This window comes from Myxocyprinus asiaticus, chromosome 35 (assembly GCF_019703515.2).
Source record: "Myxocyprinus asiaticus isolate MX2 ecotype Aquarium Trade chromosome 35, UBuf_Myxa_2, whole genome shotgun sequence".
NCBI lineage: Eukaryota > Metazoa > Chordata > Actinopteri > Cypriniformes > Catostomidae > Myxocyprinus > Myxocyprinus asiaticus.
Genome location: NC_059378.1, coordinates 32044592 through 32062169, shown reverse-complemented (window position 1 = coordinate 32062169; position 17578 = coordinate 32044592). Strand labels below are relative to the sequence as shown.

Genomic DNA, 17578 nt, shown 5'->3' with positions numbered 1-17578 from the left:
CACCTTCCAGGTAGTAGTGGCCGACATTTTCCACGTTTTGGTGGCATAGGTCACCATAGGGAGGATGATGGATGCATATATATGCAAAGTTTGATGTTAAGTGAGAGGAACGCAGACGACTATATATTGCGCATTTGTTGGAAGACTGCCGAGGCCTTGCCAATCCGGCATTTGACGTCCCATCCAATGACGCTGCCGAGGTATGTGAACCTTTCAAAATCTTCGAGATCATGCCCACTGGCTCGAATGCCAACATGCATGACCTTGGACTTCTCAGCGCTAATCCACAATCCGACTTTGGCTGCCTCTTGGTGCAGGCTTGATATTTGCTCCTGCAGATGGTGCCCATCCTCTGCAAGCAGGGCGATGTCGTCCGCAAAGTCGAGGTTGGTAAGGTGGCTCTGTCCGTCCCAATTTATGCCCACGCTTGGCCCCGTCAGGGCCTTCCTCATGACGAAGTCAAGGGCCATCAGGAATGAGAAGGGTGACAAGATGCACCCCTGCCTAACGCCGGTCTCAATGGCGAAGAACACGGTGTGGCCCATGTCCGACTTAACGCAGCAGCTTTAATGATGATACAGGGACTGGAAGGCCGCGATGAACTTCCTCGGGATGCCGTACAGATGCATGATGTACCACAAGAAAAGTGTATAGGCATAATAATATTTTTTTTATGTATTTATGTAACACAGAAAGTATTCACGAAATTACAGAACAACCTAGTGGCAAAAGTTTTTTTTTTTTTTTTTTTGCGAACAGTGTTCTTTCAGTTTTCATTGTATTTTAAAATAAAAACAATTTTGTGACATGAAGTTGAAAGAAAATGTAGTCACATTTTTTAAAAGCTTTTTTTCAGTAAAAAGGTAAAACATAATTTATTTTATTTGAAAAGTTTTCTTGTTTCAAAGGGGGAGTGAACCAAAAAAAAAACAAAACATAATTTTTCAATAATTCAACAGTTCGTCGTCAATCATTCCTTACTAAATGTAGTGAATTTATGATTATCTGCCATTAAATAAATAAATGAAAAAAAAATAATAGTACAGTATGGGTCACAAAATTCACTCATATATAATTAGTAAGATGTACATTATGAATAACTGACATCATGTGACAACACAAGCGAATCATTCTTTCATACACTCTTAAGAAAAATGGTTCTAAATAGTACCTCGTAAGTGTTCTTCAGTTTGTAACAATAGCAGAACCATTTTTGGTGCTAAACAGAACCCTTTCTTAAATTTTCCATAACGAACCTTCCTTTGAAAGTGCTATTTAGAACCTCAATAGTGCTATAAAGAACCTTTTTGATGAAAGGAGGGTTTTTTTCTACCCCTCTATATATCTGCTCCTATACAATATTATAACATAAATTATGGTTTTACATTAAATATAACCAACCAAACAAACAAATAAAAGCAAGGCATGTGTGTCAATTAAGAACTTTTATTTTCTATTTAAATGAAAAATTGTAGAAAAACAAAATAACAATGCTTTTACATCAGTCATTAGTTGAATACATTAATACATTATTGTGATTAAATGATTCAAATGCATAAATCACTTAATTCATAGATACATCAACAAATACATAACGTGAAAGAGACAATAAATGCTTATTCAAATGAAATAGCAGACCCCAACATTGCTCCACACATTAAGGCTGGGATAAAAACTTGTAAATTTTTTTATCTTTTATATAGAGAGTATTTTTCTTTCATACTGACAAACAATATTTCAAGGAAAAACAACATCCCATGGAAAAACAAAACAGATGTAATGAAGGCTAAACTAAACTGAAGGCTTCACTAAAATATCTGCACAATCCTCTATGGTGTCTTCATCCATCACTGTGAATTTTGGTGTATTTGAGTGGCAGCCCCTCTCTGCAGGTAATGAGGATGTTGGGTCCAACAGTGTCTGTCTAAATAGAAATACACAATTACGTTCAGAGTCAGTGTTTCAGTATATGTGGACAACGTAAGTGAGCCCTTCACAATGCAAAAAAGAAAAAGTGAAATATGGTGTGATAGTTTATTTTTATTTTATTTATATTATTTATTTATTTATTTTGTGACTGGGCAAAATGTTTATGCATAAATCCAAGTAAATAATTTAAACATTCCAAAATTCTATATGGATCACAAATTTGTCTTTATCACTCACGTGCTTAGTGGAGAAGCGGAGAGAAGTATCCTCACCTTTTAACTGTAAACATATGACACAAAGAAATTACATTGTTTTAATTAATTACAGTGTATACATTAATGGAAAAAATAGATATGAAAAAGAAAGAGAGATAAAAGTACTTAAAACTCACATAATCTGATAGCTTTTAGGCAGGCATATGCTGTTACCAGAGCAGACAATGAATCATACCTGGGTGGGATGGATACCTGAAATCACAATAAAAATCCAAAATTACCCCCTTTTTCAGAACATTATGTCAGTATATGAAAGAAAATGACAAAATGACAGCTCACCTCTTGAGTTAGTCACTTGCATTTTCTGGCAGAGATCTATCAAATAAAAAAAAGACAATCTTATGGCTAGGAAACCACCAGTTACAGAAAGTTTTACTTTGTAAAGGTTCAGATTTAGCGCTTAATATGGACTTGCTCAACATTTTGCAAAAACTTACCCATGTGCTGTGCTGCCTTTATCAAGCAGTGAGAAAAGTGTCTGTTTTCTGATTACAGGTGTAGTTTCATTAATTCTGTGATTATTTAGAGGTTATAAGCACTAAAGTTGGTCCATCAGTCTCCTGCCCTGCAGGGAGAGAAAAACAGACGTCATAAGCTCTAGGTTGTAAGATCATGAATTCCCTTTATAGGTTATTAAATATATTTGAAAAAATTACTGGATGCAGGTTTTTATTTGGAGTATGTAGGGCTACATTTCTAGATCTAACAGTTAATAAGCTCTGAGTAAAATAACTGTTTTTTTTTTTTTTGTGCAATTAGTCATGCAAATGCTTAAAATACTAACAGCTTGTGAAAAGTTCTGTCATACAGCTTACTGTATATTCTTCTAGGATTTTTATGATGTGAATGAGCTGAGAAAATGCGATCTCCCCAACACGAACAGTTAAAGCCATTGCAGTAACAAAAGTGGTATAAATCATGAAATCATTCAAATTTGGCCAGCCTCTTAAAAAAATCTGGCTCCCAAACAACACATTTACGATAAACCGTAGACTTTATATTCGCCACGGTTTCACTTTCAAAAACAGCGAGTGAAGCAAAAGAAAAATAAGCAAATGCTCACTCCCATTTAACTGAGCTAATGGGATTTTTTGTCCCTGAAAGCTTTCCTGCTAAAACTATTAATGGTTAAAATGTTTCAGTGACATATTTTTAAAAAATATATATCAAGTTTACCTGTGGTGACACAGTCTGTGTAGCTGTCAGTTGAGCTGCCAGGACTCCAGTGCTGTGAATCAACCAATGACGTGGTGGCTTTGAAAGAATTTATTGACCGTTATATTAAAAAAAACAAAAGGGCAGGAATAAAGAACCCCTAATGCCCAATGCAAAGAACAATTTCAGCAGAAAAGGGTTCTTCAGGAAGATATGGTTCTAAATAGAACTATTAAGGTCAGTAAAGAACCTTTGAAGAACCATCTTTTTTTAGTGTATGCTTTGAAAACACACACTTCTGTGCTTCACTGAGCTCTTAGGTAATCTCATACGAGTTACATTCATCTTCACTCTCACAGTGGGAGGGATCATTGCATGTGAGGTGATAGGGGATGTGTGCTGTGTTTGTGCTGTTTGGATGCAGACAAAACAATGGATTATTTACAAGTTTTATAGATGGGGAAAATTCGGAAGAAAACAACCTGGGTAAGCAAATATTCCGCAAATTTGACACTCATTATTTTCACATGCAAATGAGCTTTGTGGCAAACTCTTAACTGTCGCCAAAGATTTGCTGCAGGTTCACCACTACTGGTGAAGAGCTTCAAACTTCTGGTAAAGAATCGCAAGCTTATTTGAATGTGAAAATAATGAGTTGGAAATCTGTTAGCAGCAAGTTTGTCAGAACTTTAGATTTTTTGTAAGGGTAATGCATATGTACATTTAGGGTATTTTATTTAGCAGACACTCTTAAAGGGACAAAAATAACTTAGCTTAGCTTAGTTTGATAAATTACGGTACTACACAAATTATTACCTAAGCCAATAAATTAACAAGACTTCTTTTTCCAGTGGTGTACAGTGCATAAACCGGGTACCCATTCAACCCCCAAGGTGAAAATAACACATTTGATTGGTCAGGTTTCTATTACTCTGCTAATACAGATGAAATTGAACCCTTTAAAATATCCTGTGAAGGGGAAGCAGTTAGGTAGGTATTTTATTTTATTTTTTTTAAGAAATTTTCTAATAATTATGCGTAGTCATGGGATACAGTGTTTCTAGAATACAGTCAAGTTCGGGGGCATACTTGTGCTAAGCTCCCATAGCACAATATAGTGTGACAAACCACTAAAGGCAGCAGTCAAATATTTCCACTTACTGTTCGAGCCGCAGTCTACATTAGCTATGTCAAACACATGGCAAGTGGAAAAGTCTAATATGACCGCACATTAGATACTTGCAGTCTCGCGCATATGCGCAAATTCGCACTTTTCATCTGAATCTGGATCTTTAAGTGACACTGTTACAGGGCAGCCCATTTCATTTCCCCCACTCACATCAATAATGACAACATGGACATATATGATGAAAAATATTAAAGGTAAAAAGTGATTTCAAAGTCTTCACTGAATTATTATTGGGTGATGCATTAATACAGATTTGATGCTGCCATAGTTTGAATGAGAAGCAGACCAATAATTGAAATAATGCTTATAGTTTTTTGCATTATTATTATAAAGGCCTTACTTTGCAATAATGCTCTGCTTCAGATACAGTGAAAAAATGTTAACCTAAAAATGTGCTGCACGTTGGGCTGGGCTGGGCCGTGAAGACACGCAGCCGGTCCTGAATCAGGCTAATCAGCCGGGAGGGGGATAAAGACGAGCCGGAAATGCCAGTTCGAGAGAGAGAGACGCACGCGGCCGCGCTGCATGTTTGTTTTATGTTGAGTTTTATCATTAAACCTTACATTGACTGTTCAGCCGGTTCCCGCCTCCTCTTTGCCCATCCTTATATTGTTACAGTGGTGTCGAAACCAAGCAAGGAGGAGGGATCCGCTGTCGCGGAGTCCTCGCCACTTCCGTCCGCCAAAGGAGAAGTCGCGGCCGTCTGCCAGGGGACGGAGGGGTCGCTGCTGGCCGCTGAAGAAGGGGAGGAGCGGTTCCATCCACCAGGGGCCGGAGGACTCACTGCCGTCCGCTGGGGGAGGAGCGAGCTGGTGTCCGCCAGAGGGAGGAGGAGCGTTTGAGCACCCGGCAACAGTGCGTCCGGGAGCCGGGAAGCAAGTTTTTCTCTCTCTCCTCTCTCTCTCTCGCTCCGCCTTGATCTTTCCCTCTCATCTTTCCCTCCCCTCATCTCTCACAGGGCTCCAGAAAGGCAGGGAAGACCTGCCGGCAGGCATGGCTAGAAAGGTAACGCCCCCCCTCCAGGAAGAGAGGGGAGGGGAGTGTGTCATGCCGGGGGTTTCCCCAACCTGAGTCGGGTGATGGAGGAGTGTGATGAGGAGGAGGGCGGGGTCGGGCTGTGAGGGTGCACGGCCGGCGCTGAGTCTTGTAATCAGCGGGAGAGAGTGATAAAGGGGAGCCGAAGCCAAAATATTATGACCACTCACAGGTGAAGCGAATAACGTTGATCATCTCCTAACAAGGCCAGATGTCAAGGTCTGGGTAGATTAGATGGTAAGTGAGGTTTACAAACATTCTAAATCATAAACGTCTCAAAGATATCTGCTGAATGTCTTAATGTCATCCAAGATATAATTACTGACACTTCTCTTATAGACTTTTTGCAGATGTGTAAACACACACATCAAATAGACATCTGGGTGATGTGTGTGTACTATCAGGTTATGTACCTACAAAGTAGCTACAAGTGTAGCTACAAAGTGAATTATCGCTCTGCTCGCTGTCATCTGATAAAAACAGAGCGCAATGTTCATGATGGTGTTTTCCTTGTATGAGCAAAGGAGCTCTAAATGACATGAGCAGCCGGTGTCCACACATTCACCTTGAAGCGCCCAGAACATGCAAACTATATATTTATCTAATTAAATCGCAGCCTTTACGGTTCAATAATCACACTAGGATATAACGTGATTTTAACTTGTGCGCTGAATGTTTCAGAATGACATTTGTATGTCAGATGTGTCGTTTTTTGGTTTTGGAGCATTTTTACAAGCATGAATACAAGCATATGAGCGCAATATCGGACCCGATTCCGATACCAGTATCGATATCAAGACATCCCTAGATTTAATTATTACTCAATTTAAAGATTGCTCAATTACAACAATTTGACTGTGGTAAAGTTGTCCTTTATGTAAAAAAAAAAAAAAATTCATGCATATGTATTATGTGTAATGTTTGTAAAATGTTGCAAATGTTAAAATATACAGTGGCAACCAAAAGTTTGGAATAATGTACAGATTTTGCTGTTTCAGAAGGAAATTGGTTCTTTAATTCACCAAAGTGGCATTCAACTGATCACAAAGTATAGTCAGGACATTAATGATGTAAAAAACAGCACCATCACTATTTGAAAAAAGTAATTTTTGATCAAATCTAGACAGGCCCCATTTCAAGCAGCCATCACTCCAACACCTTATTCTTGAGTAATCATGATAAATTGCTAATTTGGTACTAGAAAATCACTTGCCATTATATCAAACACAGCTGAAAGCTATTTGATTCATTAAATGAAGCTTAACATTGTGTTTGTTTTTGAGTTGCCACAGTATGCAAAAGACTGGCATGTATTAAGGTCAACATTAGTTGCAAAAAATAAACAGCTTTCTCTAGAACTCATCAGTCAATCATTGTTTTGAGGAATGAAGGCTATACAATGCTTGAAATTGCCAAAAAAACTGAAGATTTCATACAAAGGTGTACACTACAATGGACAAAGGACAACTGGCTCTAACAAGGACAGAAAGAGATGTGGAAGGCCAGATGTACAACTAAACAAGAGGACAGTACATCAGAGTCTCTAGTTTGAGAAATAGATGCCTTAAATGTCCTCAGCTGACAGCTTCATTGAATTCTACCTGCTCAACACAAGTTTCATGTACAACAGTAAAGAGAAGACTCAGGGGTGCAGGCCTTATGGGAAGAATTGCAAAGAAAAAGCCACTTTTGAAACAGAAAAACAAAAAGAAAAGGTTAGAGTGGGCAAAGAAACACAGACATTGGACAACAGATAATTGGAAAAGTGTGTTATGGATCTTAACCCCACTGAGCTTTTGTGGGATCAGCTAGACTGTGAGGTGTGTGAGAAGTGCCCGACAAGACAGCCACATTGTAAAGAGGACGCGAGAAGCAGCTTTTCCTGGTTCAGGTAAGCGTTTATTTTCCTTACTGCAGTCAACACAGTCTTTCAAGGCCTTTGCGCTGTTCAATAATGCAGTCTAAAATCCACAAGCTATTTCACAAATAAACTCTCAACTTTGCAACAACAGACTCTTGGCTTCACAATCAGTGCCCAGGCTCTCTCTCCCGTCTACTTGCGGTGTGGCTCTATTTATGCCGCTCTCCCCGTGCTCACTGAAATTAGAGACAGGTGTTAGACATAATTTAGCTCAGGTGTAAGCGCCCTTACCGCTTTCTCTCTCCGGAGAGATGCTTGACCACGCCCCCGCTGCCACACACATCTATGGCAAGTGCTACAGGAAGCGTGGGGTGAAATGTCACTTGAGTATCTGGACAAACTGACAGCTAGGATGTCAATGATCTGCAAAGCTATCAATGCTACATGTGGAGGTTTTCTTGATGAGAACTCTTTGAAGTTTCAATTTGTAATAGTCATTTTTCACGTTATTAATGTCCTGACTATACATTGTGATCATTTGAATGCCACTTTGGTGAATAAAAGTACCAATTATTCCAAACTTTTGCCCGCCAGTGTACTTATCAAACAATTGCTGTTTGTGTTATGTTGTTAATACATTTTGTTCATGTAAACTCATTCAGGTGTTTTCTTTTAAACAGGCTTAAAAACTACATTCATTATACTTTGTAAACTTATATTATGTATTTTAAACAATAAAATAAAAATGTAAGTGAACTTTTAAGCTGAAAATTGATATTAAATGTAAGCTAAACTAAGACAGTGGCCCTGGAAGGCCAAATTAATTTACCTACTGTCTACAAACAGATAACCACAATTATAAACAGAAAGTCGTTTTTTTTTAGCTTTAAAAAAGGAAATGGCTTAATCCTCCTATGGTATTTTTTTCATCATTTAATAAACATTCTTCTTTTTTCTGAGCAGTACAAGACTTGGTGATATTTCCTCCATTTGCCATCTGAACATAAAAAAACAAAAACATTATGCTTGATTCGATAAATCTAAGTTGTCGCAAAAATAAAAAAAAGAAACATCTTTGGTATTCGCTGTCAAAATTGACCACCATTGAAATTGTTTAAAAAAACAAACAAAAAAGAGCAATTTTCTTTTTATCTGTCAATTACAATCAATAAGTCAGCCACAATGCAGAAAAAAACCAGACAGAAATTACAGGGTGAGACTCTAAAACATCCTCAGTGCAAAACATACCCACTCACACACAAACGCACTTACACACACACAAAAATGAACTGGTGAGTCTATGACACAGAGATTTTTTTTTTACATTCGTCAAAAAAATAAAATAAAGAAATAAATCAGTCACAATGCTAAACACACACATTCAGTAATGAAAGGGTGAGACGATAACACACTCACAATGCAAAACACACACACACACACACACACACACAGAGAGAGAGAGAGAACCAGGGCATCAATAAGTGGAGCTCTACAGCCATCTTTTGGTCACTGTTGACATTATAAGTTATTTGTTGTTTTCCTGCTGATGACAGCAATCTGACACACACACACGCTTGCAAAACTGCACCCATTGTAACACCATGGTCAGGGTTGATTGTAAGCATAATGACATTAACCCTCAGGGGTCGACGGACACGCCGGCACGTCCTGATGGATTTTTTCCTCATAACAGAGGAAACAACTTAAAATACTCCGTCATTTTTGGGCATACAGATAAGTGTAAGACATCATTAGAAACTATAAAGGGTCCACTTTTATTTGTGTACACTCACAATAACAACAAAATCTTGTGCTGTGTAAAATAAAGAAAATAAACAGAGTGTGCTTTCAGCCGTCTCTGTCTCTGCGAGCATCTTTCTGAAACACGTCACAAAAATGAACTGAACCTCCGCGAATACTTATCAGACAAACATGAAACATGTCTAAAGAAAGCTTAAAATGTCTACTTTTAAATAAAACAATTCAAATTTAAAACAAATATTCTCCTGCAATTTAATCTGTATGAAACTAAGCGACGTACAGTTTCTCCTGGCTCAGCTAATTATCCCTAATGTGATCACACCCATGTGCAGAGGGCGCTATTCAAACGATAACGTGCTAAGGTGATCAATGCAAATGGTAAATGCCCCTGAGGCAAGTTTTATATATTTTAAAATGCAATTTATTCCTGTGATGTAAAGCTGAATTTTCAGCATCTTTACTCCAGTCTTCAGTGTCACATGATCCTTCAGAAATCATTCTAATATGCTGATTTGCTGTAATATAGGGCATATACACAATATATATAAAAAAAATTCAGGATTCTTTGATGAATAGAAAGTTCAAAATAACAGCATTTATCTGAAATAGAAAGCTTTTGTAACATTATACACTACCGTTCAAAGGTTTGGGGTCAGTAGGAATTCTATTTTTTTTTTTTTTTTTTTTTTTTTGGGGGGGGGGAAGAAATTAATACTTTTATTCAGCAAGAATGCATTATATTGATCAAAAGTGACAGTAAAGACATTTATAATGTTACAAAATCTTTCTATTTCAGATAAATGTTGTTATTTTGAACTTTCTATTCATCAAAGAATCCTGAATTTTTTTTTATATATTGTGTATATGCCCTATATCAGATATTATATTTTATTCTGTTCCCAGGGGAGGGGTCTTTGTCTCTTCAGGTGTGAATCACATCAATATTCATGATCATTCACGCCTCCTCGCATATGGCCTTTCTAACACTAAAAGTGTCTTACAAAAGTTAAATGACTATATTGTTTTGTATGAATGAGTGATCAGGATGGTTTTCACATGATTTTGTAGCAAAAACTCTAGGCTACAAGATCCAGTTCTCAAAAGTCTTGTGAACAAATGTTTAGTATGTGTTATATGGCCTTATTTCAGTATTTATGTCAAAACTTCTCCAGGGCCCAAAAACACCCTCAGACCCCAGATGGTTAACTGCAAAAACTGACACTTCATATCTATTTTAAAATGCTAAACTTTGACAAATAATAGTTTGATAATGTCTAAATATATATCCAAATGCATATCTTGTGATAAATATAAAATTAGGTTACAACAAGCCATCAGACTACATGGTAAGTGGCTACAGCCTTCCACTGGCTGTTACAGGCATGACATGGTTTTCAAGTCATTTTATTTATATTTTGTTCACCAGATGGCAGCAATCTGCCTCCAGTTTATGTCACATTCTCATATTTTCTTCATGTTTCAACTTATAAAAGTGTAGGTTCTGATTTTTTTTTTTTTTTTTTTTTTAAACTTATTTGTATATGCAAATTAATAGTAACATTTATAAATTTACATGTAAATGAGATTTAAAAAATAGCTTAAAATCCCAAAAGAAATGCATAATTGTATTGCTCTTACTTCAGGGAGAAGAGATGGGAAATAACAAAGGGAGGTGACATTTTTAAATACCATAGGATGGTTAAGCTTATGAAGAAAATGCTTATGTCTTGCAGCTTAGTTCTTTTGGCAAAAAGTAGTGTTTAATAAAAGTGAAGGCTGATATTACATTTTGTTTTTTCTTGTCATATTAAAGCAGTTTTCATTTTAACAGAATTAGGGGCGGTTTACACCAAATGCATTTTTGCATCCATACGTGCTGTTTTTCAATTGTTTTCCTCTGTAAACAATCTCTAGTTGGACCTCTTTACCCATTGCACTGTGTCTCGTGCAGGAGCCCCGCAGAAAAACAATTTCCTGTATTTAGAGCTGGAATGTCCTGTATTTAGTTGGTAGAAAGTTGAAAACCCTAGAAACAACCGCTCTTCTAGCACTTTATTCACTGAGTTTTTAGACACGCTACCCATCTCTGCCATAACTGATTAGACTGTGCGTCACCTGTAACATATCAAGTGTTAATTTAGATGTAGTCATCAATAATATCATAGCTGGCTCTGTTTTTAATCTAGAATATAATCTTTATCATTTTGAACATGTTGGAAAAATGCAAACTTCAATCTTATGATCTCCTGAAATAAAACATCTCCTTTTATACGATCATAGGTTATCACAGCACTCACAGTGAAGCCCAGCATCTTGTAGTCTTTCGTGTAGATGGCTTTCCTCTTCTCTGTTCCGCTGGGATCATTATCTCCATCAAACGCAATTCTTCTCAGTTCAAAGATGATATCTCTCTGTGCCTGACCATAACAGAAAGGAAAATTAGGTAAGCAGCAGTGGCGTTTTCTCCAAGGAGGCAGTGCCCAGATAAAAAATGCTGGTGAGGTAATAATCGATAGTACATAAATAAAACAAATAAAATATTACAAAATGTGAGTTTAAATAATGTGTACAGCAGTGCTAAAGTAACTTTGTCAAACAGGGACACCAGCAGATCAAGTTTCAGAGAGGTGCAACAGCATCTCTCACTCACACCTCCCTTGAGCGCACTGCGATCTCTTTGAGCTACGCCGTGGCACATTGACTCTTTAATTCAATATTTATTAAAAAGTTTTAATATCATAACAATAACATGGCTGTCACATGGCACCTGTCAGGATGGACCAATCACAGTCATTTATTATCACTGGATGAGAAATTATTGTATAGATACTACTGCAGCGGGTTCCCATCCACAGGTACAAATCATTGCAACTATATATATATGTATATATACTGTATGTATGTATGTATGTGTATATATATATATATATATATATATATATATATATATATATATATATATGTTTATTGTGTATTCTATATATACATTTTTCTTTTCAATATTTATCTATTTTGTTTTTCAATTTTAATTATTTTTTTAATAAGTCTTGTAGCTGTTTTTGTATTGTTGTGTCCTGGAAGCTCCTGTCACCAAGACAAATTGCTTGTATGTGTAAGCATACTTGGCAATAAAGCTCATTCGGATTCTGATTCTGAAATCACTCGCACAAGTGATGCGCTCTGCTCTATCCTACTACTGTATTTCTGGAGCATGTCTGTGCGTGCGTGTCAACCTGGCTTCCCTCGATATTTGAGTTCCCGTGACAGAACAGTGCAGAGCGGATCACATGCGCAATTAAACTAGACTTCCCTTGATATCGTGGTGCAGCCAACAAAACTTATGTGATCCATTTGATTTCTACATGAGAATTTTCTATTTTAAAGCGCAATGGAGCAATTCAACCATTTCAAATGTCTGGACAACACTGACAATGTGAACAGCACTGACAAGAGAAAGAGAAAACACCTGCCCTGCACCAGCATCAATTACAAGACTTTTCACATTCACACATCAACACACTTACTAACATTTATCACAGTAAACTGTAACAGATTTTTCATTATAACTGTGGCAGCTGTATTAAAAAAAAGTTATGTTTTTAAATGTTTTTAGGATATTATCTTTTCATAACAAATAAACAGTTTATTTTTTTAAAAAAGACTAACTAATTAATCAACCATGAGGTGCTATCCATGGTCTTTCATGTTTTTTCTTTTTCTTTTCTTCTTTTTTTTTATAATGGTACTACAAATGCAACTGTTAAACAATGAAATCGCTATGGTTAACATTAGGGCAAGTATAATGTAGAATAGAAGCCTGGACCTTTATACATTTTGAACAAAGCCATGTGTAATATTTTATTAATTTATAAATGTCCTGTTCTGATGATGTTTGCGATTAGGAAACAAACTGGCCTAGTTTGGCTTAAGATATTCCTAGAATCAAAATGATTCCCAAATCAAGAGTCTGGTAAAAGAAAACAATATCTGTTATGCAGTAAGAAACATTTTCACTATAGAAGCACAGTCCCAAATCAGTAAAGTGGTTTACTCATAAATATCATAACTATAGTTTAAGGTTAGTTTGATTTCCCACAGCACCTTGAAGTACAAAAATTCTCCTGAATTCAGAAGTTTCTATATGCTCAGATGATCAAAAATAAAGCATATTCATTACAAACATGACATGCAACTACATATCTTAAATATTAATTGCAATTATGTATATTTTATATATATATATATATATATATATATATATATATAAACTGGATCACACGTGATGACCGTGTACGTCAAACACCAATGAAGACAATTTTTGACCCAGGAAAAACCCTGATCACCATATTTGGTGATCATCAAGTTTGCCAGGTTAGTGACATACAATCTTTTAAAGATACTCAGAGTTTCGTTAGAGGCACGTTGCAGAAAGTAAAGCAAAAATCCGCGAGCAGAGCTGCATATTCAGCTTTGTTTACTTACTGTAGTTATGTCTGTGAAATACTCTGTGATGAGGTTTTGTGTTACTGTACTACTGTCCCGTGTGTTTTCTGTGCAATCGCTTGCATAAATTGACATGGCATAATATAAATAATTTTTTGATGTCTGCCTTTTATTATACCTGATACATGTACATCACCCAGACGTCTATTTGGTGTGTGTGTGTTTACATCTGGAAGACGTATTTTTTTACGTTGTTTGCTCATCTGCAATACGTCTTAAAGACGTATGTCAATAAGTATGTCTTGGATGTCAATAAGACATTCAGCAGATGTACTGTATCTGAGAAGTTATTGATTTAGAATGTTTGTAAATCTGATCTTTTTAAGATGTTTAGCAGATATGAATTAAATTGTGATGCTTTCCAGATGAAAGATCTACAACAGACATCTCGAAGATATACGTGTGCTATCTGGGATGGTATCGTATATCTTTGATAACCCCACCCCTAAACTGCACGTAATGGCAAAACCGACAGTGACTGATTGCTTTACATGCTATATGATCCAGACCTTTGCCGTTTTAGTCAAAAGTCTGGCTAAGTGAGACTACGTGAGGGGTGACATTGCCTCAACTTCGCACTGATTCATTCAATACACTGTAAATCAATTGAGGCAATAATGCCCGCCTCTCATGCACTCACAGCGGGTCTCCACATATCCCTATGAATGGGACGAGCTGTATGGCAAGATGAATTATCATTTAATGCCCCATACATATAGTCATAATTCAGTTATGACTAGTCAGAATTCCAATTCTAGTCATCATTTATACAATTTTGACTAGTCAAAATTGATACTGAAGATATCTGCAATGCTATTTTGACTAGTCATATATTTCCATTGGCTTACATTGAAAATAATTTCTGATATCCACAAATTAGTTTTTTAGTGGCAATTGTAATTAAAGATATCTACAATTGATTTTGTACTAGGTAGAATTCTAATTCAAGATACCTCTAATAAATTCTCAAGGAAAATTTTTAATTTCAGATATCTCTAATTGTTTTTTGACTAGTCATAATTCAAATTCAGATATCTTTAATTCCTTATCATTAAAGATATCCAAAATGCATTTTTGATAACTGAAACTAAGACAGAACTAGTCAAAATAACATTATAGATCAAGTATTGATCTTTTAATATAAGTCTAGTATGTTTGAGTTGTTTAAAACAGAATTTTACAAACAATTAATCAGAATCATAATGAGCTTTATTGCCAAGTATGCTTACACACACAAGGAATTTGTCATGGTGACAGAAGCTTCCAGTGCAAATGCAGCAAATATAAATACATACAAACATATACATTTAAACATATATACTTATAGTGACATATCAAAAGATATAACAGATGAAAAAAGAGAAATATACAACAAAGCAATAATGTTGTTCGAATATTCCATATACAGATATACAGTTATGTGCAGGTGATGTAATGTACTGAAGAGGTAGGATATGTTTAAGAAAATAAATGAAATGTGGATATAAGTAGGAATGGATGGACTGAATATTGCACATATTGCACATTGTATTGACAAAAGGAAAGTATTTGGGGGCAGTTTTAACTGTTCATGAGGTGGATGGCCTGAGGGAAAAAACAGTTCCTGTGCCAGGCTGTTCTTGGTGCTCAGTAGCGCCGGCCAGAGGGCAACAGTTCGAAAAGGAAGTATGCTGGGTAAATGGGGTCAAGAGTGATTTTGCCAGCCCTTTTTGTCACTCTGGATGTGTACAGTTCTAGCAGGGTGGGTAGGGAAGTGTCAGTAATCCTCTCAGCAGTCCAAACTATCTTTTGAAGTCTTCTGATGTCTGACTTGGTAGCTGAAACAAACCAGACAGTTATAGAAGTGCAAAGGCCAGACTCAATGACTGCTGAGTAGAACTTCCTCAGCTGGCGAAGGAAGTACAATCTCTGCAGGGTCTCAAAATTGAGTCTATGTGGGTATCCCACCTCAGGTCCTGTGAGATGATAGTGCCCAGGAACCTGAATGACTCCACTTCAGCCACAATGCTGTTCAGAATGGTGAGCGGGGGTAATGTTGGGGTGTTCCTCCTAAAGTCCACTTTCATCTCCACTGTTTTAAGCATGTTCAGCTCTAAGTTGTTTTGACAGCACCAGACGTCCAGCTGTTCAACTTCCCTTCTGTATGCAGACTCATAGGCATCTTGGATGAGGCCGATGACTGTAGTGTCATCTGCAAACTTTAGGAGCTTAACAGAGGTGTCCTTGGCGGTGCAGTCATTTGTGTACAGGGAGAAGAGTAGTGGGGAGAGTACACATCCCTGGGGGGCACCAGTGCTGATTGCACATGTGCTGGAGGTGAATTTCCCCATTCTCACTAGCTGCTGCCTGTCTGTCAGAAAGCTGGTGATCCACTGACAGATAGAGGCAGGAACAGAGAGCTGGGTTAATTTAGTCCATTGGAGAATGGGGTTGATAGTTTTAGAACTGAAGTCAACAAATAGTATCCTTGCATAAGTCCCTGGTCTGTCTAGATGTTGAAGTATGTAATGCAGTCCCATATTGACTGCATCATCCACAGACCTGTTTGCTCGATAGGCAAACTGCAGGGGATCCAGAAAGGGTTCAATGGTGTCCTTCAGGTTGGCCAACACCAGTCTCTCAAATGACTTCATGACCACAGACATCAGAGCAATGGGTCTGTACTAATTAAGCCCTTTGATCTTGGGTTTCTTTGGGACGGGGATGATGGTGGAGCGTTTGAAGCAGCAGGGAACTTCACACTGCTCCAGTGATCTGTTGAAGATCTGTGTGAAGACGGGGGCCAGCTGGTCAGCACAGGATTTTAAACAAGTGGGTGAAACACCATCTGGGCCCTGTGCTTTCCTTGTATTCTGTTTCCGGAAGACCCGGCACACATCCTCTTCACAGATCTTAAGTGCAGGTAGAGTAGCAGGAGAGGTGAGGAGGGGGGGTTGCAGGTGGTGTAAATGTTTATGTGCTGTGAAGGTTAGAGCAGGAACAGTAAAACACATTTAGGTCCTCAGCCAATTGTTGATTCTCTACAGTGTTGGGAGATGGTGTCTTGTAGTTGGTAAAGTCTTTCAGGCCTCTCCACACTGATGCAGGGTCATTAGCTGAAAACTGTTTTTTCAGCTTTTCAGAATTGCTTCTTTTAGACACTCTGATCTCCTTTGTCAGACTGTTTTTGACCTGATTATACAAGATTTTATCCCCACTTCTGTAAGCATCCTTTTTAGCCTGATGAAGCTGCCTGAGTTTTGCTGTGAACCATGGTTTGTCATTGCTGTATGTTAAATATGTCCTAGTAGGAATGCACATATCCTCACAGAAACTGATATATGATGTCACAGTATCTGTGAGCTCATCCAGGTCTGTGGCTGCATCCTCAAAAACACTGCAATCAGTGCAGTCAAAGCAGGCTTGTAGTTCCAGCTCTGCTTCATTGGTCCATCTCTTTATAGTCCTTACAACAGGTTTAGCTGATTTTAGTTTCTGCCTGTAGATCAGAAGAAGATTAACCAGACAGTGATCAGAGAGTCCCAAAGCTGCTCGAGGGACAGAGCGATATGCATCTTTTATTGTTGTGTAGCAATGATCCAGTGTATTTCTGTCTTTGGTGGGGCATGTAATGTGCTGTCTGGGCAGTTCACGTGAGATTTGCCTTGTTAAAATAAAATAAAATAATAATAAGTGAGTCCGGGTATTGTTGTTCCGTGTCAGTGATCTGATCAGCCAGCTGTTGCAGCGCTGCACTCACACACGCTTATGGAGGAATATAAACACACACAAGAATACACAAAGAAAACTCCCGTGGCGAGTAGAAAGGTTTACAGTTTATGAAGAGTGCCTCTAAGTTAGGAGAGCACATCTTTAGCATTGTTACATCTG

At 37.5% G+C, this 17578-nt stretch overlaps 1 protein-coding gene and 1 long non-coding RNA gene across 6 annotated transcripts in view; both read right to left on the bottom strand.

The window, feature by feature from the left end:
- The window catches only part of elmo2 (engulfment and cell motility 2), a 216402-nt gene that overhangs the window by 84327 nt on the left and 114497 nt on the right, over positions 1–17578 (bottom strand). For all 5 annotated transcript variants that reach the window (XM_051672277.1, XM_051672279.1, XM_051672278.1 and 2 more), the window contains one exon: positions 11503–11622. In XM_051672277.1, coding sequence (XP_051528237.1) covers positions 11503–11622 — 120 coding nt within the window. The remainder of the gene's footprint in view (positions 1–11502; positions 11623–17578) is intronic.
- Positions 1363–9775, bottom strand: LOC127425994 (uncharacterized). Its single transcript, XR_007894721.1, has 5 exons — positions 2642–9775; positions 2484–2519; positions 2321–2396; positions 2167–2208; positions 1363–1924 (listed from the first exon to the last, which is right to left on the bottom strand). It is a non-coding gene; the product is annotated as an uncharacterized LOC127425994 (long non-coding RNA).